General features: G+C 41.0%; 2 protein-coding genes across 4 annotated transcripts in view; both read left to right on the top strand.

Moving 5' to 3' along the window:
- Positions 1–12,870, top strand: part of LOC134819244 (espin-like) — a 42,278-nt gene extending 29,408 nt beyond the window's left edge. Inside the window, exons 1-6 of one of the 3 annotated variants that reach the window (XM_063829067.1) lie at positions 139–1,392; positions 2,958–3,081; positions 11,260–11,493; positions 11,620–11,781; positions 11,906–11,980; positions 12,133–12,870. In XM_063829067.1, the coding sequence (XP_063685137.1) occupies positions 140–1,392; positions 2,958–3,081; positions 11,260–11,493; positions 11,620–11,781; positions 11,906–11,980; positions 12,133–12,345 (2,061 nt within the window). In that variant the 5' untranslated portion in view covers position 139 and the 3' untranslated portion in view covers positions 12,346–12,870. Of the gene's footprint in view, positions 1–138; positions 1,393–2,957; positions 3,082–5,129; positions 6,629–11,259; positions 11,494–11,619; positions 11,782–11,905; positions 11,981–12,132 lie in introns of those variants that run through there. The other 2 variants (XM_063829068.1, XM_063829066.1) reach the window with 2 other exon arrangements.
- LOC134819637 (Golgi-specific brefeldin A-resistance guanine nucleotide exchange factor 1-like) overlaps positions 1–21,636 on the top strand; it is a 391,238-nt gene that overhangs the window by 285,214 nt on the left and 84,388 nt on the right. The gene's annotated exons all lie outside the window — the stretch shown is intronic.

Below are 21,636 nucleotides of genomic sequence, written 5' to 3'. Positions count from 1 at the left end.
TTTAGTACTTTAAATCATGATGGTTGAAATCATTGTAACTTTGTAACTTACTCACTTTAATATTTAACCAGTATCATTAGTTTGTGAGATTACACTTTATTTTTCCAAGTATTCTCATTTTCTTGACTCTCCAGGGATCATGTCAGTTGGTGTCAGACCACTGGACTTCACGGAACTCTGTACCAACTACCCTCCTCCCCGATCCCACTACTCCTCCTCCTCCTCCTCTTCTTACGAAAGTGGAAGCGATGCCAGCTCATGCTGTGATGGTGTCATCCCACCCTACCAAGCAGCTGTCATCAGAGACTACACCGATGGTGAGGATGATGATTCCAGTGTCTTCTACACCAGGCGGTTCAGTTCCTCCTCAACCATTTCCTCTGATTTCCGAAACAGTTTGCTGTCAATCTCCAGCGTTTCAACAGCGATATCAGACGACGAATTATTTTGTGACAAAGAACCACTCTACGAAAACAGATCTGAGAAAAGCGACCATCACACATATCAGAACATTGATGATTTCCGAGGTAAAGACCCGACCTGTTCCTACGAGAACGTGAAACTTCGCCTTCAACCCACACCCTCCCACTACGAGAACATGGGTGCTCTAAGACTGTCCTTACTTCCCCGACCTCGACCTAGTTCCCTCTCAATAGACTACCAAACCCCTCGACCAGTCTCCACTACAGTGGGTACCACACCACGCCACACAGTTGAGGTAATCAGAGGACCAGTAGCTACCACCTCCTCTTACCGTGATCTCAGAACTAGCGTTACTCCGCAAGCATCCCGTAGAGTTGACCCGGACTACTCGGAGTGTTGGACCCCAGGGTTCGACCCGTGTGCCAGAAAAGAGTGTCCTCCTCCTTCGTACTACGAGTCTGTGGAGAATCTGAGGCATATGGAGGAGTCGTTGAGAGATGTTGACCATGGGCTTGCTAGATTAACAAGCTCTCACAGTTTCCAGGACTTGAGGCGATCCAACTCCCAACTTTTAGCCCGTCCAAAGAATATTATCCAGCGGTCAACTTCTCAGAATTTCCACCAGCTCCAAAGGCCTGGATCCCAGAGTCGGCCTGTTTTAAAACATTCCATGTCACAGAATTTCCAGCTTTCCAACCCTAGGTCAAAGGATATTTCGGAATCTCTACAACAACTCTCCAAACTTTTAGACGAAAAATTCATGTCAGAGAATCTGCCTGGTAGCGAGGAATCCTTATGCAGACTCCGTTACCCTAGTAACACAACCTCCAATCAAAACTCTGTTGTTGAATCACGTGACGTGTCCATAGCCAATGACAGTGCGGGGATCGAGTCTATTGGCAACGATAGTTCAATTTCTTCTCCTAGATGCTGTAAACCTTGGGAAGCGGAAACAGTCAGTCTTGATAGGTAAGATTGACGCACCATTCTGTTCAAAAATTAAATTTATTGATGGGAAACGTCTTTTTGTCCAATGTCCGTAGATTAACAATTGTTGTTCTTCACACGGCAAACTTCAGAGTTCTGGATTATTTTAAATGCAGATGACGCCAAGTGTATTCGACCGTAGAAAATCTGTTAAACATCTAAGATGAGATTTAGCTGCAAATGTAACGAATTCGCTGTAATCCCACCGATAATAATATGACGTCACAAGTTTAAGAAAATAATAACAATAACTGATACCTTGAAGTGCATAAGTCACTCATAAATGATCGCCACGATATTGTTAACATAATACACCAATAAATTTATTAAGTCTATTTTTATGCGTAGCTAACACCATAACACAATTTAAGTTGGCAGCTGGATGACCCTCAACTCGTGGCGTCTCCAGCTCCTATTGGCGGTCTGCCAACACGTGACCCGTACTACATCATGTGATTGGTTGATCTCTCTAATCAGCTAGAATTTACTAGCCTAACGAATCTAATCGTTAAGATTACAGAAGGCACAGCTGTTCTTGTGTAAGGGTACCTGGACTTCTTGTAGTTCTATCCCTTGCACATAAGTTCACTCTGCTGCTGTGTTTCTTACAATATCTTGTTCACGCTAGTTTTAGTACCTGACTTCTTCGTCCATGCTCTTCGAACGCTGTAAGTCTTACCTTTAAGCTTCATGAAGCTCCAGAGTTCATTATAGAAATTGCTACATGGAGTTGTCCGCAGTTCTCAATAATCAGTTCATCGAGCGCAGCATGTGGCCCGCTCAATCATGCACGACTTGAAGCTCATTAATTTACAACATTGAAATAAACTTACCATAAATCCAACAAATACTCATATCCCTGGCAACAAATCGTCGTAACCATGGTGACAGCGACGTATTGTCATGGTGATATGTCATATGTCACGTGACCTAATTAATCAGTATGGAAAGGCGGAGGAGGAGGCTCCAGGGAGTATATTGAGGTTGAGCGTGTGTGTGGAGTACATAGAGAGAGAGAGGTCTAATTCTCAGTCTGAGCTCTGTGTAGCTTGTGAGTTGAGCTCATTACTAGTGAGCAATCTCGCTCTCTCTCTCTCTCTCTCTGTTGTGTGTTCTCTCTAAACTCTATCTACTAGATAGATCGTATTGTTACCATTGTAGTGGTTAGTAAAGTGTCGTAATATGGACCCGGGGTTAGTGTTTTAAAATATGGGTTATTATTTGCATGCTCCTTAAATCCGTTGGAGACTTGCGTCAAATGATTTACTAATATCATTTCCAGGAACGGGGGTTTTAAAAACCGCAGCTTTTACCCATAATTTGTTGTTCTTATAACGACTTCATGGAAATAAGTAATGCTGAAGTCGTTAATGTGAGCTCTTGTTTGCGATGGAAATTTTGAGAGTTGACAAATCAAATCGCCTCACCGAGTTACCGACTACTCCATTGAGACAGCGGCAATATTTACCGATAACTCGATAAAGTCCAATGTTTAACCCCAAATAATAATTCATGAAATACCTTCTCTAAACTGGCTTCTTTTTCAGCGGTGTTCCGTTAACTTCGGAAGATAACGAGTGTAGAACCCCAGAGATAGTTGCACAGATGTACAACCAAACTGAGGTGCTGCGAGTCCTGGAAGAGGAGCGGAAGAGACTTCAGCTCATCGAGGTAAGAAACATTTTATTAGTTTTTATACATTACATAATCTTCACTTCACATAATTTTCACAGATGATGACCATGAAATTTGAAAACGCTTATTATAGATTTCCCGCCACAAGTGAGCAGAGTTACCAATAATCATGCACCACCTTGCTATTCACCTCACCTCAACTGACTACGTGCTCCATACTCCTCCGCCCTTCTTCTCCCTCCTTACTGCACTCCTTACTAAGCTGTAAATCCACTGTTTCTAGCCACAGTGGGTCCATATGATGACGTCATCATGATACAAAGACAGTACTTCAGGACACGTGACTGTTTTTCCGGTACCACGTGATCTGGAAGTTTTCACACCTCCCGTAGTGCTTGCGAGCAACTCCTTCATATTTTCTCAAGATTTTTTATGCAAAGCTTTGCAGAATTCAATTTCTAGCATTTTTCGTTGTTTTATGTGTTATTGTTGAATGTCTGATTGAACAGCTAAATCAAGCTCTTGTCGTTTACCGCTTGCTGAGAAATGTGGAGGTTTTTGAGACACCTGTTCTGGAGAGAAGATAAAGAAGAAGAAGAAGAGAGATTACTGATATGTAGCCGGTGTAGCTCAGTCCAGGTGACTACTATCTGATAATGAGGGTAACATGTGGTACTCATTAGTCATTATCACTCACTACAGTCTGCTGTTGTGAGGTCGTGCTTTGTAGCTGTCCTGCCAGCTGTGCATCGCCGCTCCACTATCAGTGACGTAAAGCTGTAGTTAAAGTTCCACATTTCATGATTTACATGATATCATTAGAGTGGTATATGTAAATTACAACATATGGTATATGATATGTCGTAACTAAAATGAGGTTGGCGTTCTTTCTTCTTTTTTTACGGATTGTGCAATAACTATTTGCCAAAGTTTACTCTTACCCTTCTTTACTTTATTTGGTTATTAACGACAAAATGCTGGAAGCTTAACAAATAGTAATAAAGGTGCCGGTAGAGAAGTTATTTACATAATTTGTTGTTTTAGACTGTATTCACAGTTGTGAGTTTACAATAGATCACAGTTGTCTACTTGCCAGTGATCTTAGTGCCCATGTTTCCTGTCGTATTATCTCACCTTTCATCAAAAACCACCATCCACAAATCCTCCCCGTATTTAACGCATTCCTGGCACTTGCAACTTGATTTGTTATTTGAGTCCTGCTGCTCTAACTTGCTTTAATGAAGGTCGACATATCCTGTAAAAGTAACTTTCCCTGCTCGTAAGATTTCATCCGGACATTCCTACTTCCCGCATTCCGAGGGCGGGAATGTATTGTTGTGTAAAGTAATGTTGGCAGATGTTTGCTCCCGCCCATGAAACTGCTGTGTGCCGCGAATCTCCAAAAGTCTCCCGATATTACAATATTTAGACCATTCTCGCGTTTTGCTTTCACTTGTTTACAATTTTAATTGTCTGTATAGATAGTCCTATGTACAACATAGTACTAACAATAGTGCTATATCAGGATGTCTGCTGTTGTGGGTCTCCCTTTGTTTTTGTAACACCGATATCTGTCTGTAAACACTGTTTAATGCATCAGTTTGGAGATAGGTTGTTCATAAGTCTCGAGTTGTAGTTGCTTTTGTTTGGGCTCCTTGGCCGTAAAGTGACATCATACCAAAAATACATTCTTTCAGCACTAACGAGATAAGAGACAAATCTCATTAGCAAGCCCGTGAGAAGAGCACAAAAAACATAGCTTGTTTGACCACCCAGTTTTTAACCAATTAGTGACATATTAGTGACCAAATTACCAAACAACTGCACTATGCACATTGTTATGCCTCCTCATTAAAACCTGACTATTTTGCAGAAATAATGCGCTAACATGCACCCTGGCTGGTAATTCTGGGACTGTCGTTGATATTGTAATGACTTAATGAAGTTTTGGCCCTGTGTTTTACATCACTTGCTCGTTTCAAATTAACCTGTTAGTACAGCTAGAAGCCCTACATCACCTGTTCGGAAGCCTTAGATCCCCAATTCTCGCTTACCTTTTTGAGAATATTTCTATCTCCGGCATGATAGCTGCTGCTAGTGACGAACTTGTTAATCGAGCCTGTTTTTGCGTGGTTGTTTTTCAATTTGTATGATTTTTGCTTACCCTAGAATACAACAGATGGCTAATCATCAAGAATCTACTATTAATGACGCAGAGGGCTATGTGATCGCTCTAAAGAAACGATATCTGGACTTCTACACATCTCACAGTTATTACTTGACTGAGGACTCTATACCACTACCTGAGTCTCAGCTCACACCACTACCCGAAGCTAGGGTTAAGTCTACTGCTTGTTCCAGTTCAGCAAGTGTAGAAGCTGGCTCCTGTAGAGACTCCAACCGATCCAATAGAGACTCTAACATTTCTGCTGGATCCAGTAGAAGGACGAGGAGGAAGAGCTATGAGTTAATGGTTGCATTAAATGGAGGAAGAAGCGAGCAGGGAACGTTAGATAAAAGACGCACACCTTGGTTGTCACCGGGTGAGGTGCGTGTAACTAAAGGTGTCATAACACCTTGTGGTGGTGCTGTGAGAGGGGAATCACCCGGTGTTGTGATAACCACACCACACCCTCCTGAGGTGCTACCAGATCCTGATAAACTGTTCCCGGACCCTGATAAACTGCTACCAGACTCTGATGACAGAGCGTCCCCAGTATCCTTCACCACCTCACCCCCACGACATCTTGATATCGTCTCTCCAGCTCCCAGTTCCGAGTCTAATAAAAGGGTGCCTCCCAAGACAGCTGTAAAGAGGCGTGGTCTCCCTGATATCACCCTCTGCCCCAGCCTAGAGACACCACTATCCAGTGATGGCAGTACTGTGAAGCTGTCAGATAGCACCCCGTGTGACTCAGTCTTCAACTCTCCTGAACCTGTTCAGAACACTGGTCGGTATCCAGTGTATGTGAACTGTAAAAGAAGCTATCTGAGTCCTAATTTGGGTTATTCTGCGCTGGATTATCTGAGATTACCTTCAAAACCCTTCCCTAAACGGGGCCCTGCTCCGTTCTCACAAGTCAAATACACTGAAGCAATGTCAGACTTTCCCAAGCTCATGGAACTCGATGAAAAGGCTGTGATCAGAAATTATAAAGGAAAAGAAAACTTAAGATCTGGTGCAAGATCGCGACCAGTTTCCGCTTATGAATTTTTCAAAAAGTCTCACATAGTGGAAAATGTTGGAAACTGTCAGAGGTCGAAGAGCACCGATTTTCCGAGGAAAAATCAGCTGAAACGGCCAATCAATCGCAAATCAAACGACATGTCAAACCACCATCAAATGAAACGGCAAATACCCTTGAAACCAAATAAATTTAAAAGGACCTGGGCCAGCTCCAGCGACTACAACACCATCCCTCCCAAAGATAGGAGTCTGACTCGCTCCAAAAGTTGCTGTTCGTCCAGAACAAGTAAAGTTAGTTCTGGTTCCGAAGGAGCGAGGAATTACAGAGGGAGAGAATCCAAACATAAAGTGTTTAGAATGGACAAGGACTGCCAGCTTCTCTTCCCCAATTTTACAGTGAGTCATTTGACAGATTTTAGCGTAGATTTGCTCTACTAGCCCGTTTATTGTTAGTCCGTTTATTATTGACAAATTGTAACTTATCAATATATTCCTTCTTTGAATTTGCCTAAATTATAAACCTGATGATTCAGTCTGCAGCGTACTATTTCATACTCCTGCAGCGTGCTGTACTCCTGCAGCGTGCAAACCTACGACCACAATCACCTAATGTCTTAACGACTTCCTCCCAACCTACAACCGCAGCCTCATACTCTTAATATAGCATATCACAGCCTTTTTTAAAACGATTAATCAGTATAATCTGGGGTGTTTCCTTACCCTCTACCGACCCTTCAAATGATATTCCTGATAAAACTTATCAGAGTTTCACCTGTGTTTGTGTGTAAACTGCTAGAAGCTTCCTGAAGTTTATACTGTGGATCTGTCACGTGACTTACTACGCTTGTAGATCTGTCTAGCTATTAATATAGTTGCGTAGTGTAGCCTATTATTATAGTTCTTCCTGTGTCTTATGAGTATCGGCAGTAACTTGTGGCTCTTGGATATTCTCCTAGCTGATTCCAAGGTGAGGTTATTGCTGGTCAGTTAGTTGGGAGTAATAAAGAGTGTTCCTATTAGCTGATTAATTGACGTGTTAGATACGTTGGTCCTTCTAGAGCTTTACATAGGTCAATTTATTGTGTGCTGTCAGAGTCAAAAAAAGTTTCTGACTCTTCAGAAACACAATAGGTATTGTCTAATTGTTTCAATCTTTGTAAGCTAATGCTTGTTATATGGTGATCTGTTTCCAATCAGTATCTATTTATCTCCGTGTTCATCATGACACCGAATACGAAGTACCACATGACTTTGTACAGATACCACAAGGTGCCTTGTCGCGCCAAGTATTTAGTTCAATCTACATTCTTAACATTACACTTGTCACTCAATCCAGTCCACTACATCGACATGCTCTGATAAGCACTTCCAGAGCCAAACCTTCCCTGATTGGTTAGGTGGGTCACGTGATTAGCCATTTATCCCACGTGTGATCATCACGTGATACCATAGCAACCACTGATTGGATCACGTGGAATATTCTCACGTGTTTTAACTATATTGGATTAGATTTCAGCTGCGTTGTCCCCCCAGGGTCATATAATACCCCTCAAGGAACCTCAATTTACCAGTTCCACCTTGCTTCATTTGACAGATATTTGGTTTCGTAAAACACACTAACTACTCGCATATCGTACTTTGTCTCTACTAGTTTAGTTTCTGTTGTTTGTTCCACCTTGTTTTACACACGATGGTAAAGAGAAGATGCTCCCTCCCCACCGCTCTACAGAAACCCCGTCTAGTACGGACAGTGGACGTGAACTCCACACTCCGTCTGGACGTCATCCTAGCTCCTAAACACACCCAGCTATCCACCAACACACCTACCCGTCCTACTTCCAGTCTCAACACCACCTATCCTACACGTAGGCACTCATGCTATCCTACACGTACTCAATCCTACAACAGGGCTCAACTCGGCAAATCATCCCACAATCCTGAGAGAACCCTATCATCTTGCCTCAGACAGGTTGGGAGCTATTTTACCTGTAATTTTATCGAAGTAATCTGCTGTTCCGCCGTAGTTCCCGACAGCTAATATTAGAGCGCTTTTAGTTTCTCGATAGGAATATCTCCTAATATGGTAGCGTGGCAATGAACCCACGAAATCAGCTGTTTGCATATTGAGTGGTTGCATGACACAGCAGGCTGCTTGGTTGAGGGGCTTTAATATGAACCATTACGTTATTCTTCTTACTCCGGGGGTTGAGGGTGTTAGTTCTGGGTAAACAAGACCACATTGTTTGTTTGTCTTGCTTGTGTAAGGTTAGGTGAGAAAACAAGTCTTGTTATTCAACCATTGTTAAGTGTTAACATGAAAACTATTTCCTTCGATAGTTAGGTGCTAAATTTAGCAAAACCATTACTTTTGATACTAACTGTTGCTTTACATAATATAGTATAATCGTACAATAGATTTATTCCGATTGCCGCATAATACTATGAGCTGCCATTTGCCAATTTGTGCTTTTAATCAATGATCGGGTGTCGAAAATAGGCCGGCCAGCCTATCAACTTTCTCTGATAATACTTGCTCAAATGAGCCCGGAAAATTCCCAATTAGGACCGTTTAAAATGCGCTCTACTCATATCTTGTGATCTCCGCCTACATTTTATAGTGCAATTTGTAAGCAACGTCTTTGCGTTTGCTTTCTAAATACCTCTAGTTTTATCCATGATATGTAAGATTACTTTGGCATGTATTTCGTGTTTGTGATAGCCATACAGTTCTTGTGATAAATTTATTGGGGCACATGCAACCAATTAAGACTTTCGTTTACTTCACTGATGTGATTTTAATTCCGATTAATGTGAGACTATTTTGAAGCTTATAATACTTGATGACGATGTGTAGAATGACAAAAATTGACGGACATCATATGTGACAACAGACGTCACAAACGAACTGACTTACTCGGAGGATGTGACCGATATGACTGCTTTAACAAACGAATGAGCAAATATGAATATTGAATACCGGTCCATTTCCACCTCTCAAGGTCGACACAAGGCTTTTGGAACCTCTTATTTTGATCATCGTAGGCGATCTTACATTTGCGCTGTGGACCGATCTAAAACTTACGAACCGTCCGACATACACATTCGATCCAGCACTTTCCATAACCACAGACGATTTAATACCCAGACCAACATTTACAAACGACCGAATATTCTCGAACAAACAGCCAAGCTCAGAGCGAACTCGTCCGCAATGATTACTGTGACATCTCACAGCAACAAAGTTAGGGTAGTGAGTCTAAACTTTCGTCTTACTTCCGGTTGTCATCCCGTCCTCCTCTCCCAGTTTATCATGGAGTTCCAGGAGTCTGGTTGGAGTAAATCACGGGCAACACAACACAGCACGGTAGGTTCAAATTAGGTGCTAGTGGAAACTATGAACCGCGTTCTATTCTGTGAACCGCGGGCAAATCCTGGCTGATGATTTAATGACTGTTGGGTGGCAACTCATGTTGTTGTGTGGCCTGTGCTTGTTGATTTGTTTAATACTGGTCACTGGTTTTGTTACAGTAATTGTTTGTTTGTTTGTTGTTGGAGGGGTTTCTTGAGAGGTTGAAGTAGCGAGGCCCTGAGTAGTAGACCCTAGCTTGCGAGGCCCTAATTTTCCTAATTGGGAGTTGGGAGGGCTCTAAAATTACTAAATTTGGCAGGAACTAATCTACAAATAATACTGGTTATATACCTGTGACTTGCTTAACACTGTTAGGTGCTGAGAAACAGTAATTATTACTTTGGTCTGTGAGAAGTCTACAAATAAATTATCAACACGGAAGAGAGCAGCCATGGGAACAGTGTTGTCTTGAACAATGTGGCCCAGTTTAGCCTTTATTCCAATTGTCACGTTGCTTCCAGTTAAAAACATCTGCACGCATACTTTAGACTGGTTATACAGTATACAATGTTCATGTTTACTGGCATTAAATATAAAAGTAAAGGCTGGACGGCAGAGTAAGTCAACTGTCTCCGGTCCTGCGAAATAGTAATTGCTTCTTCCCGCCAAACCCTCCCTCCCTCCTTCCTTCTGGCTTGTCTAACAGCCAATAAAAAACCAGCATTTCTCCCACGGTACATGACACGTGACATGTCACGCGCCTCCACGTGTTACACATCACCCTGGAAACAGAGCCAATGCCTACTTACCTCCCTGGCCCCCTTTCACCGCGGTATCTTTGAGGTGGCCTGTGTACCGGGTATAACCTAATTGAACAAGTTTAGTTGTTATCCTGGTTTTGTTAGAGCTGAGTTTATCGGTCACCCTTGTCTAATATAGTTTTCACAGCAAGTTGTCATGGTGATTTATAGCGACGAATCTGATTACGAATCGACTTGGAGGAGGGTGGATGCCATGTTTGATTTCCAGGAGGAGAAGAGTGAACCACCCTCTTTAGCCCTGTGGGAAAGGGAGAATCTGTGGGGTAGCTGCAACACCATCCAGAGGAACTACAGGACAAGCACGATCGAGTGTCGAGACACTGGAGACGAGTGTCGTAGTGTTGAAAGCAAGTGTCCTGATGATGGGAGCGAGTGTCCCGAGTTCCGGGTTCCTATCGAGTGCCAGCAGGATTATGATCAACTGGTTGCCTCAATTGTTCAAGATGTTGAAGATAATAAGATTCATCTGGGTCCGATGTCTACTGATTTTGTTGTGGCTCCCACTAAAATCTTGTATCCAAAGGTCCGTTGGACGTGGTGTTTTTATCCTGCTGTTTAGTTCTCACTCTAAACATTTGATTTGAAAATATCCTGACAATCCAATAATCTCTCAATATTTCCTCCCTCCCCCATTTCTTCTTACTCTCACATTAAATTAAACCTGCGAAGTCCGTTCTAGAGTAAGACTACTTAACACTGCTCACGAGTCCGTCACGTAATGACACTAATCTCAAATCACATTTTAAAACATTTGAAGCGCAGATTCACATATCAAATTTATATTTAAATCTCGACCGGATATTCTCCAAAATCACACACTGTCCCTTCTGGATTTACTAACTCCTTGTTTTCCACAGGACTTTAGCCCGTACGTTGGATCCCTGACAGTTCGCCGGGATAAGCGCCGCCGCCCCGATATCAGGAAAGAGACAGGGCTGTTCTCGCCCCGCCGAGCTGAGAACTCCTCCCTGCTGTCCCCTAAACGGGACCCTAACTTATCCTCCTCCGCAAACAGCCTTGAGTCGCACCCTCTAAAGAGAAGCAATACGATATGTACTAGTGGGGACGTGCAAGCGTATCTTAGAAGCAAAGTAAGTTGTTTAATTAACTTTAGGAGCAAAGTAATATATTGTCAAACATAACAAGCTCAACTATTCCTGATTCCTGATAATATATTACAAATTGCCAAATCCCTTTTAACACAACCTAACCCCCAGTGTAACCGAGAGTTTGCTGCATCACGTGACGGTTCCGACTCCATGTCCTTCAAACGACACAGTAAGAGTACTTTTGACAGCGGGTTCGAGTCCGGACTCAGCGATATACTCGATGAGATACTGGGAGGTGGCCAGTATGATCCGGTCCTGGAGGAATCAATGGTGGGTTTTATTTCGGTGGTAGATGCTTTCCCATGTTTCCCAGATCAACTAATGCATGATAAACTGCCATTGAAAGATTGTCGAGATTAAATTGAAATTTTTCATTAATAATAATCTTCTTCAGCCTAAGACGAAGTGGCAGTCTTTCAAAGGGAAGCTAACGGAGGCTTTCCACAAATCTAAACGGAACGAATTGAACGTAAGTTATTTTCATCCTTTACTCCCTAGAATTGCTTTATGTAGTTTATGTCTTGATAAATTCAGAATTATCATCAATCAATCTTACCCTTAGAGGGTAAATTGCCCGACTTTCAGTTTTAATAATTGAAACTAACTTAATAATTTCTCCAGGACGCCATGTCTGACAACTCGGATATCAAGTCTACGAAGTGGGACAAAGTCTCACAGTTCGTCAAAGTGAAGATCGCCAAGGTTTCAAACCAGGACCTTGACATGGGAGGATTTGAAGATAATCAATGGAGATCCCTAGAACCACGACAATTTCATCGAGGAACTCGCAGAACCCAATCTTTCGTTAAGTGGAACAGGGCTAGGGAACGATAAGCAAAGTAGGATTCATTTCTCGGGAGGGATGACCTTGTTTTGTGGAAACTTGTTTAGAATGGTTATGAAGAGACTGATTTACTGATTAACCTGTTGTTTTATTTAAAACTGTTTTAATGTTTGGAAGGGGTCTTTGCTCGGAAATTTATCGACCTTTAGAGACAACGTAATTATTTCTTTCGTGAACTCCATTTATCGCATTTCTGATTTGAATTTTTACGGATGTACATGTTTTTCTTTTAATTTTATAAAAGATATTTAACTTAAAGTTTATGTTTTTACGGGCTGAGATGACATTTTTGAAGTTTGCTGTTGCAATCTCATTTGACGTTGAGTGCGACTTGCAGGTTTCATTTTCTGATTTGTTGCCAAATATCTTGTTCTGAGTTAACGAGTATTTGACATAATTAAGTTGCTTAAGTTAATATATTTGTACAGACATTTTCAAAAACATTATGCATGCAGTAAAATTGATACTTGCTTCCAAAAGCTCTGTATTTATATAATTCTGCGTTTTGATCAAAAGCGTTTATTATTTCTCAATCCTGCTGGTAAATCAATACAGATGCACTGTACAATTTACATTATACCTCAGACCAAATCATGAACTGCATGCATGAATAATCTATCTTGCCGGGCCTTATTTGAACAAACATTAATTGGACGCTGGAGGGCGGAGGCCCTAGCGCTAGCGTTCATTTTAGTGTCCGTAGCAAAATCCGTTGAAATGTTTTCACATAAATATTGATATTATCTTCTACGAACTTATTGTCCTGGATGATATGAATCTTTTTAATTTCGTTCTATTTAAATTCCCATCATCGGAATAGAATTAATACAAGATTAAAATAAGTTAACGGGTGATACTCGTAAAATATCTGTTCCATATACAGGACCGTCGACGAGTCCAACTCGGCGCGCGTCCTAGTAGGTTGTAAACCTACAAAAAGTAAGATGAGCCACACACATACTATAAGCATCACAGTCAAACAATTGTGGTGATTAAAATTGGACTACTCTATAAGCTGTGTAGATTCATACACGTTGATTTTGCTTTTTACGGGGACTTATGGTCTATTATGTCTATATTGTTATGTACCAAAACATAACTGCTAACACCCAAAACTTATATTATTAGTGTAACCCGGCACTTTGCCAAAAAAAACCAGTCCCGCAACTCTTACCGTTTTCTTGATTGAGAAAACACACATTCTGGGATAATTGATAATTAATAAAAGGTGATATTAGACCGTCAATAAGTCAAATTAACTTGGCGCGCGTTTTAGCTTAGCAGGTTGTAAACCTACACGTCTATAGTTAGAATAATGAATAAAACAAAATATTAAAAATTAGTTGGTACATGTTACGTATCCCAAATATCGGCGCGCGAAAAGTGGCATGCAACGTATGTCAAAAAATTAGTAGAAAAGTAGACTAAAAAATTAGCTAACCTTTCATTCGCGGCGCGCATATTTTTAATAGCGCGCCGCGCATAGTTTGTATTTTAACCGATCCATACGGTACTGTCAACTGTGAAAATCGAGCGCTACATTATGTACACAGTCGGCCAACCGGTCGTATTACTATTAGCGCTTGTTTTCTATACCTTGAGATTTTCAGATCCACTACCCCACATGATTTGTATTTGTTTTGAAACTGTCGCAGTTCCAAATTATGGCAACAGTTATTATGATAACGGAACTTCGGTTTTCAGCATAAAACATTGTTTTTCAGAAAGACTTGGTTTAAAGTTGTAGGTACCTAGCAAGTTTTAAAATTTCTGGAGATGGGGTACACGGGATATTGCAACCCCTTATCGCCTCCCTCCTACTTTTGGAGAAAATTCAACACAAACTGATGTTGTATAAGATTAGCATTCTTTATTTCTTTTAAAGCTGATTTTAATACTTTCAACACTACTATATAACAAATAATTTGAGGGATGGCTAACAATGGCGGGCAAACGGGGCACATCGATAGTGACCCAGCCAGTACAGAAACTAACGAGAGAAAGAAGATATGCTTCTATTGTCAGAAGTATGATGAACCACTTGCGAGAAAGAAGATTGTTTGGCTAGGTTGTTCAACATGTGAGAATTGGTGGCATAGTAGTTGTGCCGGTTTGGCTGGTCTAACCAATTAAACAAATAATCAATTAAACAAATAATCAAAGTTTTAGCACATTTTACAGCATAAAATTTAAACAAATGAAAACATATAATGCTCTTAGTGGTAAATGGCCGTTTGTTCTGAGCTGTATGATTTTTTGACAATCAACTAGCGGGGCAAGGAATGTACTGGCTGGTAGCTTTTATACACACCAAAACGCTAGTCTGGTTGATTAATGACCAAATTAGAGGCGTTGATAGGAAGGCATTATAATTTGTGGGTGTAAGAGGGAATATTTGGCATGCATTATTCTAGCAGCTATTTTGTAACAAATGGTCTTTACGATTATTAAGGACGGTAGGTATTTTGGGTGTTCAATGGGGGCCGGGGGTTTAAATTTAAGGGAGAAAAAGAAATGAATATTGGGTTATAATATTAATCATAGATGTCAGCCCTGATATAACTATTGTACTAAAAATTTGATCATAATGCTTAGGGTCTTTATTAGAATTCAAATTGGATATAAAAATAGGATCTCTTTACACTACACTTACTCACTCACACATCACATTTAACTTGACAGAGGAATACGCTGGCAGAGTATGTCGATTTGGTCATGAAATTTTGGAGGTCAGGTGGAATCCCTGCAGGAGCCTACGAAAATTTAAGGTTACAAATATCAAAGTCTTTATTTGTCCAGTCATACACGGCATGACAATGCTGGTTGGAAAGTAGTGAAGATTTCAGTTTGGATTTCAGGCAAGAAATACTAACAGAACAATCAAAGATTTTAAGGTTAGGGGTTATTATATTCCATATTTTCGTTGACCTCGTGTTATGGTTGTCTGGGGGATCCGGTTTATTGATAATAAGCATTGGTTTCCTGGAAGAACGAGAATACTCTTCGTACATAGACATAGGAGTAGAAAACTTCATGATCTTGAATAATTCTATGTAGCTATGGTAAGTATAAAGATTTTGTACAGTGAGTATCTCGTTGTTTTTAAACAGAGGTTTAGTGTGCTCCTTTTTATAGAATTTACTATCAAGTTTCTGGTCAGTAAATGGTCTGGTTCGAACACACGTTTTGAATTTATCCAGGTAGGCTGCTCTATCACCAAACAAGACCCTCAGACAGTACTTCTGTGCAGTGAATATTGAGCTTATACGATTTTTAGCTGCCCCACCCCATGCTGATATGCAGTACGACAGATGGGATTCAAAAAGAGTGTAGTATAACTGTCTGTGGAGAAATTCTGGGAGGGAGCAGCGTAGACGACACAGAGTTGAGGTGGCATGGTTAAGCTTTCGTTTTAGGGCTATTATATGTTCTTCCCATGTTAGATTTTCGTCAATGACGACTCCTAAAAATCTAGCTGACGTTACTCTTTTGATGGGGTAGTTGTCTATATTCATTATGAATTCTTCTTCAACGTTTGCTTCAGTACGTGACTTAGGTCTAAAGTGAATGTAGCAGCATTTTGACATGTTTATGTGAAGCTTGTTAGCCCGCATGTATGTTTGAAGGTTTGAAAGTAGGGCGTTGCTGCGTTCATATGCTTCTTGTGCAGTTTTACCAACAACAAATATGTTGGTGTCATCCGCAAAGGTGACAAACGATCCCAAGCTAGAGCTATTAGAGATGTCATTTATGTAAAGTAGGAATAGAAGGGGTCCGAGAATTGACCCCTGGGGAACCCCAAATTTTATTGGAAGTAGGTCGGACTTTTCTCCTACAACATCAGTGTACTGAAATCGATTAGTTAGGTAGCTCTTGATCAGATCGTTTGCCACGCCACGGATGCCATACCTTTCTAGTTTGGTAAGTAATGTTGAGTGATCTATAGTATCGAAAGCTTTGCTGAGGTCGATGAATATGCCTAACACGTTACAGGTCGATGAATATGCCCAACACGTTACAGATGTCAAGAAGCTGACAGTGTGGAACTGCCACTTTTGTTTCGTTTTGCCTGAGAAACTCAAATTTGAAAAACTTACTGATGACGTTGCTAAAGAACTGACAAGTGTTATACAGACTGCTGTCAGCGCCAGTGTGGAACAATCTATCCAGAAGGTTCTTGTAAATGATGTTGTTTCAGAAGCCAATAAGAAGATACACAAGAGTTGGGCTGAGAAGAAATTGATAGCTGAAGTGTGTCAGCACGCAGCAGGCCCTGCAATAACCACCATCTCACAACAGATTGATGCTAACATGCAGGAAAGGAAAAAGCGGGAGAATAACATTGTTCTGTCAAACTTACCTGATGAAGATAAGGAAAATGAGAGTCAGGAACAACTAAAGGCTATCATCTGTCGACATGCAACAGATCTTAACCAGAGTGACATTGTATCAGCAAAGAGAATAGGTGTATTCGGCAACGTCAACCGTACAAAGTACAGGGGAAGAATGGTCATTGCGAAGCTAAAGAGTGAAGAGTTAGCTACTTACACACACAACCATGGACGCGGGTTTGCTTATCATGGAAAAAAGAAAAGTGATGATGTATGGATAAATCCTGACTTGATCAAGGCGGATCGAGATATCCGGTGGAACACACGCAATGCTAAACTGGAAACTGATAAGAGGACCAAAGTAACTGCTGACAAACCACCCAAAGAGGAACTGCCAACTGATGTGGCTTCTGTAACAAATGTAGAGCATGCGGATAATAAAGAAGATGTTGTCCAGAATGCTGTGAAGTCAAAAAACGAGTAGCGAGTTGCGTAAAGGAATCACAGGGTATCAGGATGCTGTACACTAATGCTAATTCCCTGTACAATAAGATGACGGAACTCATGGTTTTGTCAGAGACTCACGACGTTCAGATCATTTGTGTGACAGAGTCCTGGCTAAATTCAGATATTGTTGACGCTGAAGTGTCTATTCCTAATTTCAACCTCTTTCGTGCAGACAGACCTAATGATACACGTTTTGGGGGATCTGCTATCTTTGTCCACAAAGCACTGAGGGTAGAACGATTGGATTGGTTCACTGGTCTTGAATCACTTGCGGTAAATATTGTAATCGACTCTGTTAGGTTCAATGTTGTTTGTCTGTATCGGTCTACTTCACTTGTTGATATGAAGGACAATGCTGGCCTGTTAGGTGCTCTTGAACGTTTACCAGTTAATGCGGATGAAGAGTTGGTGATAGTTGGCGATGTGAACCTACCTCATGTTAACTGGGACAAAAGTTTAGTCGAGCGCCCACCAAACTCATGTGACAGAAGGTTGCTGATGGAATCAGAATTCTTGAATGTCTTTACCAGGAAAGGTTTGAAGTGGTATGTCACTGGGTCTTTGACACGTGTCAGGAAGGTTGGTGATACAACTCAATGCTCCTTGCTTGATCAGGTCTTCTGCAATAATGATTGTTTTGTAAATAATGTTGATATCCTTGCTCCTCTGGGTAAAAGCGATCATGTATCACTACTGGTCGAGCTGAAAGTCAAAAACAATGTCGAGTTCCTTACATCTAAGAAGAAAAGCTGGTATAAGGTGGATCAGGACTTTGTTAACACACAGTCATCAGACATCAGCTGGGGGTACTCTAGAGAAGATCTTCAGGTCGAAGAGATGTGGGAAGAATTACACCAAAAACTTAGTGTCATTTCAGATCGTGTTCCAACCACCCACCTTAAAACAACTAAAGGTGGGGAGATCTTACAGAGGTTACCCTGGGATTGCTCTAGTCTGGTTAGGAAAAGAAAGTGCAAGGACCGGGCATGGAAGGATTTTGACGAGGATCCTACGATGGTGATGTTTAACGCAGCCGAGTACGAGCAGCGGATGTACCAGAACGCTGAGATTAAGGCAAAGATCAAATATGAGAATAAAGTGACTAAATTGTTTAAGTTAAATTGTAAACCTCTTTTTAATTACCTTAAATCTAAAAGTGTTTTAAGAAAATCTGTAGAAAGACTTAAAACAGATGATGGTTCTGAGACCAAGTCTCCTTCTGAAACGGCAGAAGTGTTAGCTGATTTTTTCCAGTCAGTTTTTAAACCTGAACCTTTTGGCCCTCTGCCTCAAAATTGTTATACAGAATGTAATAATGATTACTTCTGGAGTAAATTTATGGTGCACCCTGAAAGTGTTGCCAAGATTTTGGGATCACTAGATATTAGTAAAGCTATGGGTCCTGATGGTGTTCATCCTAGACTCCTGAGGTATTTAAGTGAGAACAGTTCCTTTGTGGATGCGGTTGTGTTGCTGTTTAGTGCCTGTGCTTCTGAGCAGTATATTCCTGAGGTATGGAAAACTGCCACTGTTGTGGCCTTGCACAAAAAGGGGTCAGTACATAGTCCTAATAATTACAGGCCTGTGTCACTGACTTGTATACTATGCAAAGCCTATGAGAAGCTTCTTAGGGAGTATATTCTCGATGGTGTTGAACAGGTGCTTAGTAGCACGCAGCACGGCTTCATGAAGGGTCGGTCATGCTTATCTAACCTACTGGAGTCTATTGACGCTGTCAATGACTTGCTGGCTGAAGGTGGCTGTGCTGATATATTATACTTTGATTTCTCTAAGGCCTTTGATAGCGTACCACACCACCGTTTATTAGTTAAATTAAGAAATGTTGGTGTTCCTGAGGAGATAATTGGTATTTTAGAAAACTTTTTAGTAGGGAGGTCTATGAAAGTTAAAGTAGGAGATGAATTTTCTGAGATTAAGTATATACTTTCAGGAGTGCCCCAAGGCAGTGTTTTGGGACCATTGCTCTTTCTTTTATTTGTAAATGATCTTCCAGAAGGAATCAAAGCTATCATCAAACTTTTTGCTGATGATGTTAAAATGATTGTTAATCCTTTTATTAATCTAACAGCTGATTTGAAGTTGCTAGAACTTTGGGAGTCTCGTTGGTGTTTAAATTTTAATGTAGATAAGTGTATGGTCATGCAAATTGGTTCTTGTAATCCTAAGAATCAGTACTTGTTTGGTGGTGTGCCTTTGAGATGTGTTGAAAGCGAGAAGGACCTTGGAGTTGTCTTTAACACCAGCTTCAACTTTGAGGGTCATGTGAGAAAGTGCATTGCTAAAGCTAATAGTACCATTGCCTGGCTTACAAGAAATATTATATCGAGGAAGAAAAGCGTTATGCTGGGCTTGTATAAGTCTTTAGTAAAGCCTCATATAGAGTATTGTTCACAGGCATGGGCTCCAATGGCTAGGCATGGAAACTGGTCACTGATTCTTGAATTGGAAGGTGTTCAAAGATCGTTCACCCGTATGATTGATGGATTGGGACTCATGACGTACAGAGAGAGACTGGATAAGCTGAACCTCACAACCCTGCTTGAACGCAGGGTTCGTGGAGATCTCATTGAGATGTTCAAGATCCAGGAAGGCTTTGTGGGTTATGGTTCCGATTTATTTGGTCGTTCTGGTAGGACCGTTGCTGCTAGATCAAAGACTCATAGATTCACCACAAATGAGACTGATTTCTTTGCCCAAAGGGTCTTGCGCTATTGGAACAGTCTACCACCACTTGTGAAAGCTAGTGAGTCAGTTACTGGTTTCAAGAGGGGATTAGATGCCTTTCGGCTTCATGGATATCGAGCTAATAAGCTTGGTCATCACTGGGAACTTTCATATGACATCTTTGATAGGATAGATGTGTCTGTGTCTAATAGGAATAGTTATGTAAGTTATATGAAAGATAATCCATTGGTAGCTAAGAGGAAGAAGGTTAATATCAAAGGTATTTACGTAGTTAAATTTTTTAAAAAGTTTGTAATTATATGGTTTCAAACGTAAAGTGTTCATTTTCTATGAATTTCTTTTTGAGATGCCCAGAGAGGCATTATTTATAATGTTATGTTATGTTATGTTGTTAAGATAAGTTTACCCTAGGATCTGCAATCTGCTAGAAACATATTTAGACAGCAGAGCCGTAATTCCGGTTTCGAACTTAGGGGATCATGGCCGAGCAAAGCGAGCCCGGCTCCGGTTAGCTATCTGGAACAAAGCGGTGTCTAGGCCAGGGTAGTAGAAGCTCTTACGGGCATTTTCTGCTCGATACGCTAGGCACTCTAGATACACCTTTCTAGACGTATTTTTTTGTTTCCATAGCAGAAAACACGTCTTTTTGACCGTAAGAGCCTATACTAGGGGTTTGGAGGCAGTGTTCTGTTTATGGCTCCCAGAAATTTTTGACTTTTCGAGTTAAAATTGTGAATTTTTAGCGATTAGAAATTAGATCCCCAAAAATCTTGGGGGTGATCGACTCCCCAATCCCCCCCGGAATTACGGCCATGTTAGACAGAATTTCACAGAAACAGACTACAATTTTCGTCACTGCAATTCAAGTTCATTCATCGAAAACCTATTGTTTCAGGGAGTTTGTTGAGGGTCTGCCTTGTGCTAGACATCCCCCATCTATCACTAATTCAAAGTTTTTCACTCCCAACAATAACAACGATTCAAATTTGTTTTTGCAGCCTTTGGATTATGTCCATCAGTTCCAATTCCAAAGAGCTTGATATCCAGATAGACCGGGTGGGATTGAAAGAAGGAAAAACAGGATGTGTGTCTATAATCCTGTTTTGACTCAACCTCTATTTTTTAAACAAAATATTTTGATTTTTATGCATGAAAATGAGAAAAAACGGTGTTCTCTCTCTCTCTGTTTTGTTCAACGGTTTCTGGCCTCCTAGTGAAGAGGGAGGCCTTCTCGCCGTGCCCACAGAGTGTGACTCCTGCTAGCCACACTCCAGGACTCCCTAAGTGTATACAAAAACATAGAATAATATTAGATATCAACGCAACAGACCTTTGGAGTCTCGAAGCTGTTACTACCTTGCTCAGAGCAAACCCACTTCAGATGTTCTTCTTTGGCGGGCAGGCGAGGGACTTCCGAGCATGGTCCACACCTGAATATGTGGAACTATCTGAGATAGTCCTGTTTGGGTCTAATGTATGGTTGTTTTTGAACCTTGGTGTATGTCCTAGATGCTTATCCAAATAGATCTTCTCTGTCAAACCTTGTTGACTGTTCCACGAATTTGATAATGTGGTCGAGTTTACTATTGATGAGTTCCTCGATTGTTAGGATAGGTTTACCAAATATCCTCATTCTAGTTGTCATCAGCTGGATGCATTCACATAGGAAGTGCTGTGATGTTTCTGCTTCCCCTGGGCAGTGTTCACAGTCTTGTGTTTCGAATTTGGAGTTGTTTG

The sequence above is a fragment of the Bolinopsis microptera genome, chromosome 8, assembly GCF_026151205.1.
Source record: "Bolinopsis microptera isolate Bmic1 chromosome 8, MBARI_Bmic_1.0, whole genome shotgun sequence".
Taxonomy (NCBI): domain Eukaryota; kingdom Metazoa; phylum Ctenophora; class Tentaculata; order Lobata; family Bolinopsidae; genus Bolinopsis; species Bolinopsis microptera.
This window is presented reverse-complemented; position numbering and strand designations above follow the sequence as displayed.